Consider the following 18,719-nt stretch of genomic DNA (forward strand, 5'->3'; position numbering starts at 1 on the left):
GTGTATCCAGGCACAAACAAGAGCCAGCCTAGGCTTCTCCCTGAAGGATATGTCCCTGAATTTAAGGGATCTTGATGATCCAAACATACTGGGATTGTTACCTTCTCTACCTTGGCCCTGGTCCTACCTCAGCTATGTGCACCCTTGAAAAGGTTTATACTAGGTATTCTGCGGCTCGCAAACCTTTGCCAAGTTTGAGTCCTAGAGATACGCATAAAACATTAAGCCTTAAGTTTGGTCTCTGGCTAGGCAGCTGCTGGATCCCCGTGAGGGGTGGTAGCCACACTAGGGCGTGGTGGGGTCACTGCTTTCTGGCAGATGTGGCAAAATCGGCCTGAGGAAAATGAAGCAAAGCAAGCTCCAGAAACCAAAACTGAACAATTTTGAGCTTATCCAGCTCCTGTGGAAACCAGGAAGCGACCAAGGAATGGAGGCGGGTGGTAACTCTCCCTCCCCAGGCCCCACTTCTAGTTATACCCCAAAGGGAGCCTCTCCCTGGCAGGATGTAGAAACCTAGGTTCCCTCGCAATATCCACGCGACAAGCGCCGGCCATGCTGTGCTTGCCGGGGTCTCCTTGTCCCATGATCCTTAGTTGTTGCCGCCCGTGTGCCTTCAGCTTGATCGGGACGTCGAATATCGGACTCCGGGTGGGGGACCTCGGGCCTCGACTTGGCTAGGCCAGGGGCAGCCATTTTGAGACCAGACGAGCACGGAAGGCACCATATTGAGAATGCTGGCTGCTGGGGGGCGCCATTTTAAGAGAAGCCCTGTACGGTAAAACGCCATGGTGCGAGGACCGCCATTTTGGCGCGGCCATCTTGGAAGGGGAGCGGCTGTGGGCGCGGCCATCTTAAGCATAAAACCGGCCCCCAGACGCGGTAACGAGCCGAGCTCCGCCCCTCCACTCCTAAGCATTCTCGGGCTCTGCTACTGCGGTCCCGCATCCTCCCCCTAAATCCACCCGCTTCGGTCTGTTTTCCTTTCCACTTGCCTTCATTGCACGTTTGTGTGTGTCTATGCCCTTGGCAGCCTCAGAGTGTCTGTTGTACGTTAACTCTTCCACCGGGGACGCTCTCTCGCGCCCGCCTTTACCCCTGATCTCCGCCGATCTCCGATCCTCATCAGTGCTTATCCAGCTTTGACTGGCCCTGTCCCTGGATATGGCAAATCTATTGCCTGATGGTCCTCTCCCCCAAGAACGCTAACGCAGAAGCTGTACTCTGAGGCTCTGGATGACTTTATTCTTCAAATGGCTTTACCCTTCCAATAGCTCCAGGTGAGATCGAAAGCAAGCACCTGGCCCATCCCTCTCTCCATTGTCTGAGCGGGTCACAGAGGGAAACTGGCAGGACGCTGGCAGAGCCTGACTGGGGGCCCTTTTGTGGGCGGAGCAAAGGGTGCCCCGTGTCAGAGGGTGAGGAAATGGGGTTGACAGGCGAGGGAGGGCCTTGTGCTTCAGATAACCTCATATGGTTGGGAAAGGTTAGGAATGGGATGCAGGGAGCCTCACGGGCTTACAACAGTTACTGACCTAAGGAAGGGCCCAGGAGAGGGAAAGGTGGGGAGTTGTGAGGAGGGACAGGGCAGCTCAGAGGAGGGCACAGAAGAACTTCTTCTCCCGGAAGGGGTTCTCCGAAGTGGGTACAGGGGTGATGAGGGGATCCTCACAGGCGTGGGCATCACAATAAGTCATCAGGTCTGCTGCTGCCTTGGACACCTGGGGCACGGAGGTGGGTTGGGGGAGGGTTAGCCAGAACCTCTGAAAAGGACTGCAGCCTCCCTCCCCAAATGGGTTATCTTTTGCCATCCCCGGGGCTCCTTGAGACAGTCTTTTCCCTCATCCCCCACAGAGGCTTGGGGACAACTCTCCTTGCAGAGCCCCAGACTCCTCCCCTGACCTCAAGGAGTCAAGGAAAGAAAGCATCTTTTATCCACAGCTTTGGGAACCTGGAGCACAGCATGGTCTGGCCAACTAATGGGACCCAGGGTCCCACCCACCTTTATCCGGCACAAGCTGGCTTCAATCTTAAGCTGTTCCACCATCTTGCGTGCTTGCCCAATACTCATAGTGCTGTTCACAGGGGTCTCCCCTTTCATCCTGGAGAAAAGAGAGAGACAGCTCAGAGCAGTCTCAGCTGAAGGACCTCCTCCATGCTCACTCCTCACCAGCCTTTAACAAGGCTAGGGTCGTGCCCCAATACTTTGTTCCCCTCTTATCCTCACCCTCTCCCAGTGGCCTGTTTCATCCCTGTCCTCCTCAATGGGAAAAATAGGGAGGTGGGGATGAGGTGCTCCCTGAACTCCTATATGGCTTGGTTATAGATCATTAAACATTATATAAATAATTTAAGGCTTGTCAGCCCTTCAAGCCATGTGTGTTCCCAGCTCTGAAAGCCTCAACCAGAAAGAGCCCCACCCTGATGAGGAGGATACACCACCCTCATATGCCCCCATGATCCCCAACAAGAGAAAAACAAGCCACTCCCTACTTACCTGAGGTGACAGGCAGCAGCAGCAGCCCTGGGGTGTAGGGTCAGTGGGGGGCACCAAAACCTTCTGGCTGAGAGGGGTGCCCCACCCTGCAGGGAGTTGCAGCTGAAAGTATCTGGTGCAGAAGCAGCTAATACAGAGAAAGCCACTGGGGAAGGTTGGGCCAGAGGTCCAGGTCCTTTGAGGGCTGGTGTCAGTTTCTGCAGCTCGAGCACTGCCTGGATGGCTGGTACCTGAAGGATGAAGGATGCTAGAAGGAGCTGTTCCGATCCTGGAGCATACCAACTGCCTGGCCAGTGGGGGAGCCTGGCTGCTGCCTGCATCCCCTGCACACCCCCCCACTGTCACTGTCTCATTACCTGCCCTTCCCCCATTGCAGGCATCCTGAGTCTGGGCTAGAGCCCTTCCTAACGGAGCTGAGGCCAAGGCAGACTCCCCCCCTCAGATGGGGTGGTCTGGGCCTGTGACAGCCCCTGCAGTGGAGTCTACTGGCTGCAGGGGGACCCTGCTCATTTGAAAATCTGACATCAGCTGGGCAGTCGCCCCCTCCTCCCTCTATCCCTCTACCCTGACACAGCACTTAGCACCTGAATTCTTGGTTTCTCTCCCAGGGACCCTCCATTTCCCACATCCAGGAAAATGTGATGCTCTACAGGTATCAGCTTCTAGATCACCACTTCACATTCTAGCTACAAGTGAGGAGTGGAAGATCCAGCGGCAGCAGAGGCACGTCATCAGGAAGATGTCTAAACAAATGGCAGACCAAAGAGAAGGAGAAGCTGGGGAAAAAGAGGTGTGCGGAGAACAAATCAAAGGACCAGACAAAGAGGAGGTAGGGGGCTTTGTGGGGAGAGTGGAAATAGGTATTTTGGTGGGGGTCGGTAATTGGTTTGAAATTTTTCAGACATTTTGAATAGATTACCTCCCACACCTACAGGGTTGTGCAAAGATGTACACAACACTGGCCTTGTCCACTGAAGGACCTTATCTAGGGTAATTAGACTTATACAAAACAGAAGATGCCAACAGCCAAGACCTAATCTAAACAATGTGCTGTGGGGACTCTGAGGGAGAGTGCACCCAGTTAGGATTAGAGGAGGTGGACAAAACCTGGGGCTGAAATGTTACCACGCTTGTGAATGCGCAACGCGCAGATGCACAGGTTCCGGCAGACTGGAACATTCTTTGGGCTAATGCTCCCCGCCTTGGACGCCTACAGATCCTAGGAGCTGTGGGCGATAAAAATCAGTGGCAGCAGGATGCCCGCTTCACTCCCCCACTTCAGGGGTTACCTGGCGAGTGGTGAGGGTGTGGGCAGAGGGCCCCGATTGCGGCCTGGGGGGGAGGGCAGAGCGGGCAACGCAGAGTCAGAGCATGCCCAGGCGCATATCTTGGGGTCTGCAGGGCCTTTCCCTTTGGCCATGGTAAACGGAAGGTAACCGGCCGCTGGGAGGTCCGGTGGCGGGCGCCAGGAGGCGGGAACCTCGCAGCCCTGCTGGCCCCGCCCCCCGCAAGGCCCCGCCCTTCAGGGCTACGGAGGCAGTGGGCTGGGAGGGGCGGGACTTCCCCGGGAGCCGGAAGTTCCTCATCGCTGTTGCCCAGGCAGCGCGCGAGGCTGGTGAGTCTGCAGGGCTGCGGCGGCCGGCGGGCTGGTTTCCATGGCGGCGCGGTTAGGTGGGCGATCGTGGCGCCGCGACCTTGGTCGAGCCGGCGGATACTGGCGGGAGGCGGCCCTTGACTGCAGGACGCCCTGTCGGGGGGTTAGCGCAGTTCTAGGCGGAGAGGAGAAACACGGGCGGCAATTGGGACAGCTCTTAGTCTTTGGGTCCAGCTGTGCGACCATTAAGCAAGTTACACATCCTCTCTGTGCAGCCCCGTGGCAGTGTGGATTAGTATCGAGTGTGTAGAAGCGCTTTGTAAGAATTCTAAGGTGCTCACTCTTTTTATGTTATTTATTGCTATGAATGAGTACCAAGGTGATTTGTCCCAGAATCAGGTGGCTAGTGGAGTTCAGCTGAGGAACTCTGGCACTGGGGGCGAGGGGAGCACAGTGGAGAAAAGGGAAGAGGTATTTGGCAGAGAAACAGAATCATTTGCAGAAAGGCCACATTTGGAGAAAGGAAGAAGCCACTCTTTTCCCCTCTTTCTTTGCAGGAACCATCAGCTGCCTCATCTCATGGCCAGGGTTGGCGTCCATGTGGCAGAGGAGCTAGGAACTCAAGGCCTGAACCTGGGGCCAGACCCTCTGCTCTCCCGGCCATGGTCAATGATCCACCAGTACCTGCCTTACTGTGGGCTCAGGAAGTGGGCCAAGTCTTAGCATGCCGTGCCCGGAGACTGCTACTGCAGTTTGGGGTACTCTTCTGTACCATCCTCCTCCTCCTCTGGGTGTCTGTCTTCCTCTATGGCTCCTTCTACTATTCCTACATGCCAACAGTCAGCCACCTCAGCCCTGTACATTTCTACTACAGGTGAGAGGGTCCTTCTATTAATATAGAGGAATCCTGTGAGAATTGCCCTAGGGCCCTTGGTGCTTATTCAGTTCAATCCCCTCATTTACAGATGAGAAAACAGGAGCCCTGTGTGCTTACAGGACTTCACAGGACCTCACCTTTCACAGCCCAAGGCTGTAGCAGGTCTGGGCTGGTAGGGCTCTGGGGTCCTAGTTCTACCTTTGGTTACTGAAGTCTCGTTAAAAAATAAGAAAAAGGGGAAAAAATCCACTTCTAGGGTATCATTATGAGGGTCAATTCCATTTAGGTTGGATCAGACCTCTCTCAGGGCCATTGTAGAATTTTGAGCCAAACCCTTAGGTCAGCTCAGAACTAAGCTGGCTTTCAGTGGAGGACATATTAGTAAAGCAGCAGTTTGTCTTTTACATCACTGCCTCCCACTTCCACTAGTTTGCTGCACAAGAGCCATTACGGAAGCATAAGGTGACTGGGTATATAAATTTGTCTCCCAGAGTTCTATATCTTGCCTGGCCCTTTAGTTCCTTCCCATTTTACAACCCTGCCTAATTCTCTCATCTGTTTTTTGGGGGTTTTTTTGGTTTTTTTTTTTAGGAGAAAGATAGATCTCTCTCATCTGTTCTTAACAATCACTATAGGACCAATGAACAGATGCTCACAAGGGTATTGTTTTTGTTTTTTGTTTTTTTGTTTTTTATTTATTTATTTTTTTTTTCATCTCCTTTAGGGTCTAACTCAGCTGCATCGAGGGTATTGTTATCAGTAATCTAAAATCATTTTTTCCCCTGAATCCCTGGTCATGAGCTGTAGTTTCTAAGGTAGAGCTTTGTAAATATTTAGGAGACATGGATCTTATGAAAGCTATGGCCCCTCCTGCTATGAAATTGTATATACGTGCAATTTTGCCTACAATTTGAGAGGGTTCATGAGCCTCTTAATGAGCATCTGTGGATCCTTTTGGAAGTGTTTTCTCAAACAGACCCCGTACCAGAACCACTGAATCAGACTCTCTTGGGGTAGGACCCTGGAATCTATATTTTTATCAAGCTACTCAGGTGAGTTTTTAGAAACACTAAAGTGTGAAACTATTTAACTAAATATCCATAGATTCTCATCTAATAACATCTGCTGGAATAAGAGGAAATAATTGAAGGTACAGGAAGAAAATGAAAGCATTATTCTGGTATCTTTAATCTCTTAGCCACATTTGGTCTCTATCTCTCTAACAGAGAGAATAGTACCTGTTTTGAGAGAAGGGGTGGGGCAAGAGGGAGGCCTAGGGGTCCAAGAAGTATGCAGACATATGGGTAACACAGACTCCATAACTTAGCAGAGTATTGTCCCCCATTCTCATTTAGGACCGACTGTGATTCCTCCACCACCTCACTCTGCTCCTTCCCTGTTGCAAATGTCTCACTGGCTAAGGCTGGACGCGATCGGGTGAGTATGGGAGCTAGAGAGAGGTTTCATTAGAGCTTTGATGACTTGAAATAGGGAGGCTTGAGAAAGACCTGGAGAGCAGGGATTGACTAATAGAGACTAAGAGGAAGGCTCTGAAGGAAAGGAAGATTCAAGAGAAATTAAAATCTCAGTGAATTGTGTGTGTTGATCTTTCTGCAGCAGATGTTAGGAATGTTCTCAGTCTCAACATACAGACAGTCCTAGACTTGCAATGGTTAGATTTAACAATTTTTCGATTTTACAATGGTGCGAAAGCTATGTGCATTCAGTAGAAACCATACTTCAGGTACCCACACAACCATTCTGGTTTTCTTATTAGTACAGTATTCAATAAATTACATGAGATGTTCAGTATTTTATTATAAAATAGGCCTTGTGTTAGATGATTTTCCTCAACTATAGGCTAATCTGAGTGTTCTGAGCACATTTAAGGTAGGCTAGGCTAAGCTGTGATGTTCACTAGGTTAGCGTATTAAATGCATTTTTGACTTGTGATATTTTCAACTTACGATGGGTTTATTGGGACATAAGCCCATCATAAATCAAGGAGCATCAGCATCTATATCAGATGAGATGTGACCTCTTTCAGGCAGGTCATATCTACTAGAACTAGATGAAGTAAGCCATATTATAGACCTAAATAAACGAATCAGCTATTTCATTGTAATAGGATGGCATCCTCCCAAGAGTTTTGAAAGCATACACATAAAATTATAAAACTTGACAAATATGTGTGACCTGTCATTACAAAGGATGACATTACTGTGGCAGAGGACTGGCCAGATGCCAGTGTGATTTCAACAAGCCTGGGAACCCTGAGAAATGCATATGAGGATTCAGCCTTCCATACTAGGCAAGCTGGAGAGGCTCTAATAAAGGGTAGGATCCCTGCACACTTAAAAAGGACCTTGGTGGCCAGGCTCAGTGGCTCACGACTATAATCCTAGCACTCTGGGAGGCCAAGGCAGGAGGATTGCTTGAGGTCAGGAGTTCGAAACCAGCCTGAGCAAGAGTGAGACCCTGTATCTACTAAAAATAGAAAGAAAATTAATTGGCCAACTAAAATATATAGAAAAAATTAGCTGGGTATGTGGTGCATGCCTGTAGTCCCAACTACTCAGGAAGCTGAGGCAGTAGGATCACCTGAGCCCAGGAGATTGAGGTTGCTGTGGGCTAGGGTGATGCCACGGCACTCACTCTAGCCTGGGCAACAAGGTGAGACTCTGTGTCAAAAAAAAAAAAAAGAAAAATCTACTATAAGCCAGGCAGACAGTGTTGTAGATGATAAAGATATAGCTTTTTTTTTTTTCTTGTTTGAGGCAAAGTGTCACTCTGTTACCTGGGCTAGAGTGCCGTGGCGTCAGCCTAGCTCATAGCAACCTCAAACTCCTGGGCTCAAGCAATCCTGCTGCCTCAGCCTCCCAAGTAGCTGGGATGACAGGCATGTGCCACCATGCCTGGCTAATTTTTTCTATCTATATTAGTTGGCCAATTAATTTCTTTCTATTTATAGTAGAGATAGGGTCTCGCTCTTGCTCAGGCTGGTTTCGAACTCCTGACCTCTAGCAATCCTCTTGCCTGGGCCTCCCAGAGTGTTAGGATTATAGGCGTGAGCCACGGCGCCCGGCCAACATCATTTGTGGGTTTTTTTGTTGTTGTTGAGAAATCTTTTATTAGGAGATGTCCCAGAAGGCAACATTTTAAAATTAGTCAAACAATAATCACAACTAAATATAAAATTTTAGTAAACTTGCCTTTCAAAATAAATCAGACTGTTGCAACAGGAGAATTGCCCAAGAGTTTTTTTTTTCCTTGTACAAAAACAGTTAACACCACTTTGCAAAAGGCATACAAAAATACAGTATTAAAAAACAAACAACAACAACAACAAAAACAGCAGTACAATTCACAATTGCAAAGCTGTGGAAACAACCCAAGTGGCCATCAATTCATGAGTGGATTAATAAAATGTGGTTTATGTATACCATGGAGTACTACTCAGCTTTAAGAAACATTGGTGTTATAGCACCTCTTGTATATTCCTGGATAGAGCTGGAACCCATTCTACTAAGTGAAGTATCTCAAGAATGGAAAAACCAGCACCACATGTATTCACCAGCAAATTGGTATTAACGGTTCAACACCTAAGTGGACATATAGGAGTAACATTTATCGGGTGTCGGGAGGGTGGGAGGGAGGAGGAGGGGATGGGTATATACAACCAAACGAGTAAGACGTGCAATGTTTGGGGGATGGACATGCTTGAAGCTTTGACTCGAGGGGGAGGGGGAGCATGGGCAATATATGTAACCTTAACATTTGTACCCCCATAATATGCTAAAAAAACAAACAAACAAAAAAACTCCCCCAGCATAATACCCAACAGCAGCTTATACCAACATCATTTCTTATTACTAGAGTTTTTTGGGTTGTTAATCAGCAATGTAATTAGAAGTAATCAGTTGTAAAAACTACTAAAAATAAGTTCATTTTCAAAAGTGGTAGTTGGGAGGAAACTGACTTAAAGGTAGAAATGTCACAACTCTTAAGGGAGTAGTATGAACTATAGAGTCTGGTGTTCCCTGGGATTGATATGCAGACTGGCCTTATTTGACAATACAAACAACCTAGAATGTGTGTCCTGTGGCATCTTCAAGTTTACTATCAGGCAGCCAAGCACTATCAAGAAAACTCTTACCAGATCAGATGAATAGGCCCAAATGTCAGATTTCAAAGTTGTGAAGTAGATTTATCATTGTAGTCTTGCTATTTGGGAAAGGAGCTTTGAGGTTATCATATAATGATCTATGAAGACATTGACTCAGTTTGCTTCTGTGCCTAAAACATAATAAAGGGAATATATTGAGAGGAGATTAGAAACAAAGCCATAGTAATCTGTACCTGGAACAGTGCATACAGTTGCGGGCTGCCTGTTGTAGAGATCATGTGGTGATGCCGGGAGCCAGGGAGGGAACCTAAAACAATGAGGTATGAGCCTGCTAGATGAGGGGAGGAAAAGAAGGAGGATGAGAGGAGCTCCAGTTCAAGTCCCTAATAATTACAGGACGTTGAATGTTTTGTTCATTGATGGTGAATTTTTTTTTTTTTTTTTTTTAGAGACAGGGTCTCACTCTTGCTCAGGCTGGTTTCGAACTCCTGACCTCGAGCAATCCGCCTGCCTCGGCCTCCCAGAGTGCTAGGATTACAGGCGTGAGCCACCGCACCCGGCCGATGGTGAATGTTTTTAAGGAATTAGTGAAATGAGTCCACTCTATGTGGACTAGAAGTAGATGCGGTCCTTCCTCTCAAGCCCACAGGACCAATAAAAAACTATACATTGCATGTATTTGCATACATTTAAGTAGTAAAGTATAAGATGCAGATTATGCATTCTATAAGAATTTGTGAAGAATTAGAGATATCAGTGTAGTCTCGGATAATCTGAGACTATGGAGATGGTGAGGCTCAAAATAGGTCTTTAAAGGAAGGGTGACTATTGTGTGGGAATGGAGAATCTGCCCATCAGCCAGACAGACATGAACAAGGGAAGGGTATGGACTCATTCACAGGATTCTAGTGGTAGCAGATTCTGTGGATGCCCTTGGAGGAGATGACATTTACTAAACTGCCAGTTGAAACTACCAGTTGAAACACATACACACACACACACAGCTTTATTGAGATATAATTCATATGCAATACAATGCACCCACTTGGGGTATACAGTTCACTTTTGGTATTTTCACAGAGTTAAATAGCCATCACCACAATCAATTTTAGAACACTTTCATCACCCCAGAAAGAAACCCTACATAATCCTCCCCTACCGCCAACCCACCTAGAGTACTACCTATTGTAATGTTTCAAAGAATTCATGAAGCAACTGGCTTAGAATCATCTGGCCTCTACAGGGGGTAGGAATCTCGTGAAATCCATTTTTTTCAAGAGATAGTTCAGACTGAAAATAGAAATCTCTATAAAGAAAGGCCTCTCTCTATCAGTGGTTTTCAAACTTAACTTTATTGGTAAACACTCAAAGCACCCCCAAGTCTGTATCCAGATTGGAAGTGGTTCACTACAAGCTGGGGCAATATTTTTTAACTTTCTTTTTTTAACCTGTTCCCTCTTTGGTTAAAAACAAAAGCTTTGGTCGGGCGTGGTGGCTCATGCCTGTAATCCTAGCACTCTGGGAGGCCGAGGCGGGCGGATTGCTCAAGGTCAGGAGTTGGAAACCAGCCTCAGCAAGAGCGAGACCCGTCTCTACTATAAATAGAAAGAAATTAACTGGCCAACTAATATATATAGAAAAAAAATTAACTGGACATGGTGGCACATGCCTGTAGTCCCAGCTACTGGGGAGGCTGAGGCAGAAGGATTGCTTGAGCCCAGGAGTTTGAGGTTGCTGTGAGCCAGGCTGACGCCATGGCACTCACTCTAGCCTGGGCAACAAAGCGAGACTCTGTCTCAAAAAAAAACAAAAACAAATAAAACAAAAGCTTCATCATCACCCCTATGGTTCCTATATACTATCCTGTGAAAGTCGTGCTGCTAGATAGAATCATTAAATAAAGGGATTAGAAGAATATAGGAATGGTCAGGAAAAACTAGGGTATGTTTGGTGGCAAGTCTTTACCAATTTGAGGTTGACCCCGGTGATGAAGAAGCCTTCCTGCTATGAGTCTCAGAGTTCTACCAACAGAACCACGATAAGGGACCCAGAGTGGCTTAAAGATGATCTAGACTGTATGCGAGCTGGCTGGGGACACCATGAGCACTGCTGGCTCTTGGTTAATTAATCATGTGAGGAGGGCGGGCTGGGCCCGGGAGACAGCCTTAGTCACATAGCCCTGAGTCACAGATGGCCCAGTTGGCAACATGATGGTTCGCTTTTAGAAAATAAATGTGACACAGCCTTTCTGGAACAGAATAGTGCTTGTGATTTAGGGGAGCCAACAGGATACCAAAGCCCTTGGAAGTCAGGGGGGCTCAGCCACCAGGAGGGGGCAGCACCTTCTTGGGATGAGAGATTGAGAGGCCTGATATGCACAAGGGGGTTGTGGCAAGTATTTATGTGGATGGGTGGGAGAGAGGTGGAAGAGGGACAGTATTTAAAAGTTTCTTTTTGACAAGAGATGGGGGTTACCTTGGGCAGGTGCTGATGTATGGACAGCCATATCGCATTACCTTAGAGCTGGAGCTGCCAGAGTCCCCTGTGAATCAAGATTTGGGCATGTTCTTGGTCACCGTTTCATGCTACACCCGAGGCGGCCGAATCATCTCTACTTCTTCACGCTCGGTAAATGTTCATGGCCTGTGTGGTCGGGTGTGGAGAATGGTGGCAGAGTAAGAATATCTGGGCAGGGCCTCAGTAGAAAACATCTTAGCTCTGAGGTTACAGACATGTCAGGATAAGGAAAGAGGAATCAGCTCACCAAACTAGAAACATATGCAGACACCCCAGGTATCTGACACACATGCCTGACTTTGGGGTAAAATCTGAAGAGTATGCTGCTCTCAGAAAACAAAGGTTCTAGAGCCAAACAGACCTGGGCTTATGTCCTCATTCAGAAACAAGCTAGCTGTGGGACAACTTAATGCGTTGGGTATAAAGTGACTTCATTCTTATGTAAATTATCAGCAGAACCATATCATGAAGTAAATTCCTGATGTCTGCATGGGGGGAAAAAGCTTCAGATGGTGTACTGGGACTTAGATCTCATACTAGATTATAGAACTATTTGTGGGGGAAAGGTAGATCAGAGACAGTGTTGACCTTGACCTAGGAAGGTTTCTTGGAAGGAGGGACCTTAGTTATAGTAGAATGAAGGGATGTGGTCAGGTAGGAGGAGAGCTTACTCAAGCAATTGGAATGGTTGTGTCAAGACTCAGGGATAAGGCCAGGCGCGGTGGCTCACGCCTGTAATCCTAGCCCTCTGGGAGGCTAAGGCAGTAGGATCACTTGAGGTCAGGAGTTCAAGACCACCCTGAGCAAGAGCAAGAGCCCATCTCTACTAAATATAGAAAAACTTAGCCCGTCACGGTGGTGTGTGCCTGTAGTCTCAGCTACTTGGGAGGCTGAGGCAAAAGGATCACTTGAGCCTAGGAGTTTGAGGTTGCTTTGAGCTAGGCTGATGCCACGACATTCTAGCCCAGGTGACAAAGTGAAACTCAGTCTCAAATAAAAAAAAAAAAAGAAGAAGACTGGATAAGAAGTGAAGGTGAGGGAGCAGGGATCTAAGGAAGAAACAAACAGCTTTTGGAAACTGCTCAAGGGTGGTTGAGGGGTAGGCAGGGCCATGGGGATCTGGACCTGTCCCCAACTTCTCCCTCCTGTCCCTGGCAGGTGATGCTGCATTACCGCTCAGACCTGCTCCAGATGCTTGACACGCTGGTTTTCTCTAGCCTCTTGCTGTTTGGCTTTGCAGAGCAGAAGCAGCTTCTGGAGGTGGAGCTCTATGCGGACTATAGAGAGAACTCAGTAAGTGAGGTGAAGGATGGCCAGGAGATAGCCTGCCCCATTAGCCCAGAATCTTACCTGAAGAGCCTCTGGGCTCAGTCAGGAGGGACAGCAGCAGAGACCTGGAAGCAGGCCTCACACTGGGCTGACAGGAATGCCAGCAGCAGGGTCCTGGCCTGACACTGCCCTCACCCCAACCCCCTTGCAGTATGTGCCGACCACCGGAGCGATTATCGAGATCCACAGCAAGCGCATCCAGATGTACGGAGCCCACCTCCGCATCCACGCTCACTTCACGGGGCTCAGGTGAGGAGCTGCTAAAGCAGACCTCAGGCAGCTCTCGTGGGGGCTGGCCTTATATGAGAGGGTCTCAAGCAGAGGTAACAGGTTTACAGGGCAGTGTTGCATTGGGTTTCACACAGGCCACAGGTTCTCAGTCCCGGCTGCACATCAGCGTGTCACCTGGGGAACTTTTAAAAAATATTCCTGGGCCCTACCTCACACCAACTGAACCAGAATTTGTTAGGTTTATGGCTAGGCATCAGAGTTTTTTATTTTTTCTGTTTTTTGCCCCACTGTACTCCCTCAGCCTGGTCACCATCCTTTCTCCACCCTGTCCGTCCTCCCTCCACCCTGCCTGTCTTCCCTCTACCTCACTCTCCCTCCCTCCCTGCCTCAGACCCGACATCTGCCCAGCAGTCCAGGGCAGAGCCTGCTCCACCCAAGCTAGTGTGCTGGCGGCAGAATGTTTCATAGCACCCCAGGGGAAGCTGACGCGCAGCCAGAGTTGAGAACTATGTTCTTAAGCCATTGACTCAGCCAGAGCTGGGGTGACTTCTGAGAGAGAGCCGCAGTTGAGGCTGTTGCCTATGGCCCTGCAATGCTGAGACTTCCCGTAGGTCGTTGGCCTTTATTACAACCAATAAATCGGGTTCTGTGTGGGTGGGAGGCAGGGGAGGTAGAGGCTGGCTCTAGCCAAACTCATTTGAATTGCGCTAGAAATTATTTCTGGGAAATGAAAGCACTGGTGCTCTCCAGTAACTGCTACTCCCTTCCCACCTCAGATACCTGCTGTACAACTTCCCAATGACCTGCGCCTTCATAGGTGTCGCCAGCAACTTCACCTTCCTCAGCGTCATCGTGGTCTTCAGCTACATGCAGTGGGTGTGGGGAGGCATCTGGCCCCAACAGCGCTTCTCTTTGCAGGTTGCAAGGGGCAAGGACCTCTTTTTCTCTCCTTCATGATCTTTCTTTGTGGGTGGCCAGGGACATGGTGGGGGTTAGGGCATGAGGGCCCTGATCACCAGGGATGGAAGTCAGTCCCCACTGCTCAGTAGTTTCTCCTCCACAGGTTAACATCCGGAAAAGGGACAATTCCCGAAAGGAAGGCCAGCGAAGGATCTCTACCCATCAGTCAGGTAAAGGTCTTGATTGAGGGAAGTGTTCAGGAGGGAGGTGGGCTCAGCCGGGCAAGAAGGCGTCCTTGCTTTATCCAGTGTGAGGCTTAAGGCACTAACATACTGAGCTGAGGGTCAAAGGAGAGGCTGAAGGAGGTGAAGTTGTCATTTCTGTCCAGACACGGTCATCCTGACCCTAATCTGTCCTTTACCTGCTTTGGAGACACAGGGCCTGAAAGCCAGGAGGAATCAACCCAGCTATCAGATATAACAGAAGACGGTGAGAGCCCTGAAGATCCCTCAGGGACAGGTACGGCGCAGCAGCATTCCCCACTTCCTGACTCCTTAGCTGTCCCCTTCAGTGTCTGGGTCTAATCTCTGTGGTCCCCTTTTGTCTACAGAGGGTCAGCTGTCTGAGGAAGAGAAACCAGATCAGCAGCCCCTGAGTGGGGAGGAGGAGCTGGAGCCTGAGGCCAGTGATGGTGAGGGGCATCCCGCAGTGGGACCTGGGTGGAGTGGGTGTGGGACCCCTAGTTAATCTAATATCCCATTTGGGATTGTTTTTCCCTTTTCTGGCCCAGGTTCAGGCTCCTGGGAAGATGCAGCGCTGCTAACGGAGGCCAACCTGCCTACTCCTGCCTCTGGCTCTGCCTCTGCCCCTGCCCTTGCTCCAGAGACCCTGGGCAGCTCCGAACCCTGTGTGGGTACTGTCCGACAGCGCTCCACCTGCTCTAGTTCCTAAAGAAAAGGGCAGATTCTTCACATTCCAGCACTTTCCCACCTGACCCTTCGCCCCTTGTTTTTCCCTCAATAAACTATTTTCGTGCCAGCTGCTTCCCTGACTCTTTGAAATGAATTTAGGGCCTTTTGAAAACCTTGTGTTATTTGAAAACCCTGTGTTGCTCCCACTCTCTCCCGTTGAAAGAGGTTGTCTTGTCAAGGGCTACCCAGGGGGAAGGCCTCCAGCCTGGGCAATTTTTTCTTTTTTTTTTTTTTTTTGAGACAGAGTCTCACTTTATTGCTGCCTAGGTTAGAGTGAGTGCCGTGGCGTCAGCCTAGCTCATAGCAATCTCAAACTCCTGGACTCAAGCAATCCTGCCTCAGCCTCCCGAGTAGCTGGGACTACAGGCATGTGCCACCATGCCTGGCTAATTTTTTCTATATATATTAGTTGGCCAATTAATTTATTTCTATTTATACTAGAGACGTGGTCTCGCTCTTACTCAGGCTGGTTTTGAACTCCTGACCTTGAGCAATCTGCCCGCCTCGGCCTCCCCAAATGCTAGGATTACAGGCATGAGCCACCGCGCCCAGCCCAGCCTGGGCAATTTTGAGCACATCTGTTTCCATTTCTAAGCCTAACAAGTCCAAGGAGAGAGAAGCTATCCTGGCCTCTGTCGGGCTTCCTGCTCTCTTTCCCTCAGGGGACAGGGATAGTGCAGGGCGGGTCTGGAGAACCAGGATACATCATTCTGGCCCCCTGCACCCCTCCCTTTCTCTATCCATTGGGAGGCAGAAGACAGGAAATGACTGCCATGGATGTGGTATGATTTTTACCAAAACAGCATTTAGTAGCTCAGGCCCATGCTGTTCGCAGCTGTTTTCCTTTGTGATACCAGCCAGGTGGCCAACTCTCCCATGCTCCCCTCCCCATTGCTTCACATGACTTGAGCCGTTGGATTCTTTGCTCCTGGCCGCTGTCCACATTCCATTCCCCTTTCAGAACCCAGGCATCCCGGGCTCCAGCTGCAACTGCTGCATGTGGCTTTCCCCATCCCTGGCCTTGTGACTCAGTCGGCCCCCTGAAGGGAGCAGCCCTCTTTTTTGCAGTCACTGGAGAGGCCGAGGAAGAAGAGGGCTAGATGGTGACATCACAGTCGAAGGGTATAAAAGCTTCAAGCCAAAACAGAGTTGAAATTGAAGATAAAACCTGGCAGCGCAGCCTGTGATCGTGGGGACCCCTCAGCCTCATACGTGCAGACGTCTGGTGGTGGATTCCCACTTTATCAAGGCCTACCCACTGGTGAGGGGCTGCTGGGGGCCAGGGAGGAGGAGGGGGCACAGGCAGGGGCCAGGACTCCTTGGGCAGGGTTTGCACAGATAGCAGGTGGGTAGTGAGGGTTACAGGTCCTTATTTCCCCCTTCTATTCTATCTCCTCTCCCTCACTTCTGTCTCCTTTCTGGATTTTTGCATGTGCTGCTGACCGATACTTGTTTTACTTAGATCTTTTCTGTGGGTGGCAGCTGGGAATTATTCTACCATTCTTCCCTGGTCCAAGTAAATCATCTCTTCTCCCTCAGCACTTTGTTTATTCATTAACTGTTTCTAATACTTAACACATTGCTGATCACATCGGTCTCTCATGTGTCAAACCATATTTTATTCTTTTTTGTCTGAAAGCAAGTACATAGCCTGGATTCAGAAGTTGGTTCACAAATGAATCTCCTTCCCACCTTTTTCCTCTTCCCTCCTCATTCCTAGTTGTGGTTCGCTGTCCCTGTCCCCAGAGTTTTTGTTGAGACAGGGGCCTGGAAGGCTTGTGGGCTAAACAGCCTTTACCTATTTACCCCTTCCCTTCCAGGCTCCATGCTGGGCTCTACCTGCCCTCTGTGGCTCCTGGCCGTGGTGACCTTCTCCTTGGTTCCTAGAGCTCAGCCCTTGGCCCCTCAAGGCTTTGAGGAAGAGGAGATAGATAAGACGGAGCCACCGCCTGTTCCCTGTGATTATGACCGCTGTCGACACCTGCAGGTGCCCTGCAGGGAGCTGCAGAGGGTCGGCCCGGTGGCCTGCTTGTGCCCAGGGCTCTCCAGCCCTGCCCAGCCGCCAGACCCGCCGCGCCTGGGAGAGGTGCACGTTGTGGCCGAGGAGGGCTGTGCCGTGGTCCACTGGTGTGCTCCCTTCTCCCCGGTCCACCACTACTGGCTGCTGCTTTGGGAGGGCAGCGGCGCTCCGCAGAAGGGCCTCCCGCTGAACTCCACCTTCCGAAAAGCAGAACTTAAGGGACTGAAGCCTGGGGGCACTTATGTCGTTTGCGTGGTGGCCGCTAACGAGGCCGGGGAGAGTCACGTGCCTGGGGCAGGTGGGCAGGGCCCCCAGGCAGCAGACATGCTCGCCTTTGGGCCTTGCGGCCGGCTCTCCGTGCCGCCCAGGCCCCTCTCCCTGGTCCACGCGGCCGTTGCGGTGGGCACAGCCCTGGCCCTGCTAAGCTGTTCCGCCCTGGTCTGGCACTTCTGCCTGCGGGACCGCTGGGGCTGCCCGCGCCGGGCTGCCGCCAGAACCGCAGGGGCGCTCTGAAGGGGCCTGGAGACACAGCCAAGCCCCACCTGGGGTGCTCAGCTCGGCTCCGGGCTCCGGGCTCCGGGCTCCGGGATCTGGGATCCGGGCTCTGGGCTCTGGGGAGGAGGGGACTGCTGCTGCCAGGGCAGGCAGGACAGCAACTAGGAGCCAGCCCCAGGCGCCTGGGCCACAGCTGTGGCTGGGTTCTCTCAGCGAAGCGTTTGTTTGGGTCCCGCCGGACTTGCCGTTTTGTTCCCTGGCTGAGGTCTAGAAGAGAGTAGAGAGGGTCGCCCAGGTTAGGCCAGATAGTAAATAAGTTCGGCTTTCTGGGTTCGAGAGGATAACATCACGCATGCTGTGTATATAGGTACTTATATGGCCATTTAACCATTTAAAAACCATTCTTATCCACCTTACAAATCAGGTCGCAGGCCTGTTGACTATACTTAGACCCCCCTTGTCATACACCCTCAAAAGGGCTCTGTCACTGTGGGTGGCTTCAGTGGGATTTTGAGAATAAGCTGAGACAGGATGGGCCTTTGGGGCCAGAGACCATCCTCTTCTGCTTCTAACTTTTGTTTAGTTATTAAGGATAAACACATCTGAGTCCATGTGCACCTGTGTCTGAGGAGGGTGGAGAAGAGACGGAAGGGCCAACCTACAGTCTGGCACAAGTTCCTGCTAGTTAAAACAAAACAGAAACAACAATAGTACCAAGGAATTTCTCCCTTTCCCCCGTTTGTGTTTATTGTATATCCACTGTAACAACATTAAAGGACATTTAAAAGACATTTTCATTTTTCATGAGCCCTTTCAATTCCCTGTCTGCACACCTATTTTTCATAGTAGTATACATTTGAATTTATTTTTAAATTAAGTGGATGTAGAGAAGTCTGTTTTGTGTTGCTACACAGCACAATCAATCCTCACTTTTACTGGTCTTTTTTAAATTATAAAAGTAACACATACAAAATTTCAAGTGATACTGGAAAATGTATAGTGAAATTTCTCCAAAAGAGATAATTACTCTTAGCAGAGCAGATCTTTCTTTAGGAAATGCAAATATTTTCTTTTTTCACTAATTGTTCACTTATGGCCTCTAGATACAACCCAAAGTAGTAAATCATAGCCCCCCTTGTTATGTTAAAGGCTGCATAATTTTTCA

General features: G+C 49.6%; 3 protein-coding genes across 7 annotated transcripts; 2 read left to right on the forward strand and 1 right to left on the reverse strand.

The window, feature by feature from the left end:
* Window positions 1-860: 860 nt before the first annotated feature.
* On the forward strand, window positions 861-15,106 carry BSCL2 (BSCL2 lipid droplet biogenesis associated, seipin). 5 transcript variants are annotated; one of them, XM_076001809.1, is made up of 12 exons: window positions 861-1,277; window positions 3,103-3,323; window positions 4,646-4,962; window positions 6,321-6,402; window positions 11,576-11,719; window positions 12,767-12,901; window positions 13,089-13,181; window positions 13,940-14,086; window positions 14,232-14,298; window positions 14,501-14,587; window positions 14,679-14,759; window positions 14,859-15,106. In XM_076001809.1, exons 2-12 carry the CDS (start codon window positions 3,234-3,236, stop codon window positions 15,017-15,019), a joined length of 1,404 nt encoding a protein of 467 aa, XP_075857924.1. In that variant the 5' UTR covers window positions 861-1,277; window positions 3,103-3,233; the 3' UTR covers window positions 15,020-15,106. The 5 variants fall into 5 exon arrangements, with proteins under 5 accessions (XP_075857924.1, XP_075857925.1, XP_075857927.1 ...); XM_076001810.1 differs by having other exon boundaries at window positions 862-1,277; window positions 14,507-14,587; XM_076001812.1 differs by lacking the exons at window positions 861-1,277; window positions 3,103-3,323 and adding an exon at window positions 4,006-4,109.
* GNG3 (G protein subunit gamma 3) lies at window positions 1,221-3,167 on the reverse strand. The gene is made up of 4 exons (XM_012778214.2): window positions 3,079-3,167; window positions 2,495-2,724; window positions 2,000-2,099; window positions 1,221-1,718 (listed from the first exon to the last, which is right to left on the reverse strand). Exons 3-4 carry the CDS (start codon window positions 2,096-2,098, stop codon window positions 1,590-1,592), a joined length of 228 nt encoding a protein of 75 aa, XP_012633668.1. The 5' UTR covers window position 2,099; window positions 2,495-2,724; window positions 3,079-3,167; the 3' UTR covers window positions 1,221-1,589.
* Window positions 15,107-15,797: 691 nt separating the features above from the next.
* On the forward strand, window positions 15,798-18,345 carry LRRN4CL (LRRN4 C-terminal like). Its single transcript, XM_012778215.3, has 2 exons — window positions 15,798-16,300; window positions 16,860-18,345. The coding sequence occupies exon 2, from the start codon at window positions 16,865-16,867 to the stop codon at window positions 17,570-17,572; it is 708 nt and encodes a 235-aa protein (XP_012633669.1). The 5' UTR covers window positions 15,798-16,300; window positions 16,860-16,864; the 3' UTR covers window positions 17,573-18,345.
* The last annotated feature ends 374 nt before the right edge of the window (window positions 18,346-18,719 follow it).

This window comes from Microcebus murinus, chromosome 4 (genome assembly GCF_040939455.1).
Source record: "Microcebus murinus isolate Inina chromosome 4, M.murinus_Inina_mat1.0, whole genome shotgun sequence".
In the NCBI taxonomy this organism is placed as follows: domain Eukaryota; kingdom Metazoa; phylum Chordata; class Mammalia; order Primates; family Cheirogaleidae; genus Microcebus; species Microcebus murinus.

Bases quoted from the DNA above. Each gene is read 5' to 3' on its own strand.
- LRRN4CL (XM_012778215.3), top strand. From the start codon at position 16,865: ATGCTGGGCTCTACCTGCCCTCTGTGGCTCCTGGCCGTGGTGACCTTC.
- BSCL2 (XM_076001809.1), top strand. From the start codon at position 3,234: ATGTCTAAACAAATGGCAGACCAAAGAGAAGGAGAAGCTGGGGAAAAA. The intron at 6,403-11,575 runs GTGAGTATGGGA...TACCTTGGGCAG, and splicing joins CTAAGGCTGGACGCGATCGG to GTGCTGATGTATGGACAGCC. The intron at 12,902-13,088 runs GTAAGTGAGGTG...ACCCCCTTGCAG, and splicing joins CGGACTATAGAGAGAACTCA to TATGTGCCGACCACCGGAGC.
- GNG3 (XM_012778214.2), bottom strand. From the start codon at position 2,098: ATGAAAGGGGAGACCCCTGTGAACAGCACTATGAGTATTGGGCAAGCA. The intron at 1,719-1,999 runs GTGGGTGGGACC...TCCGTGCCCCAG, and splicing joins CCAGCTTGTGCCGGATAAAG to GTGTCCAAGGCAGCAGCAGA.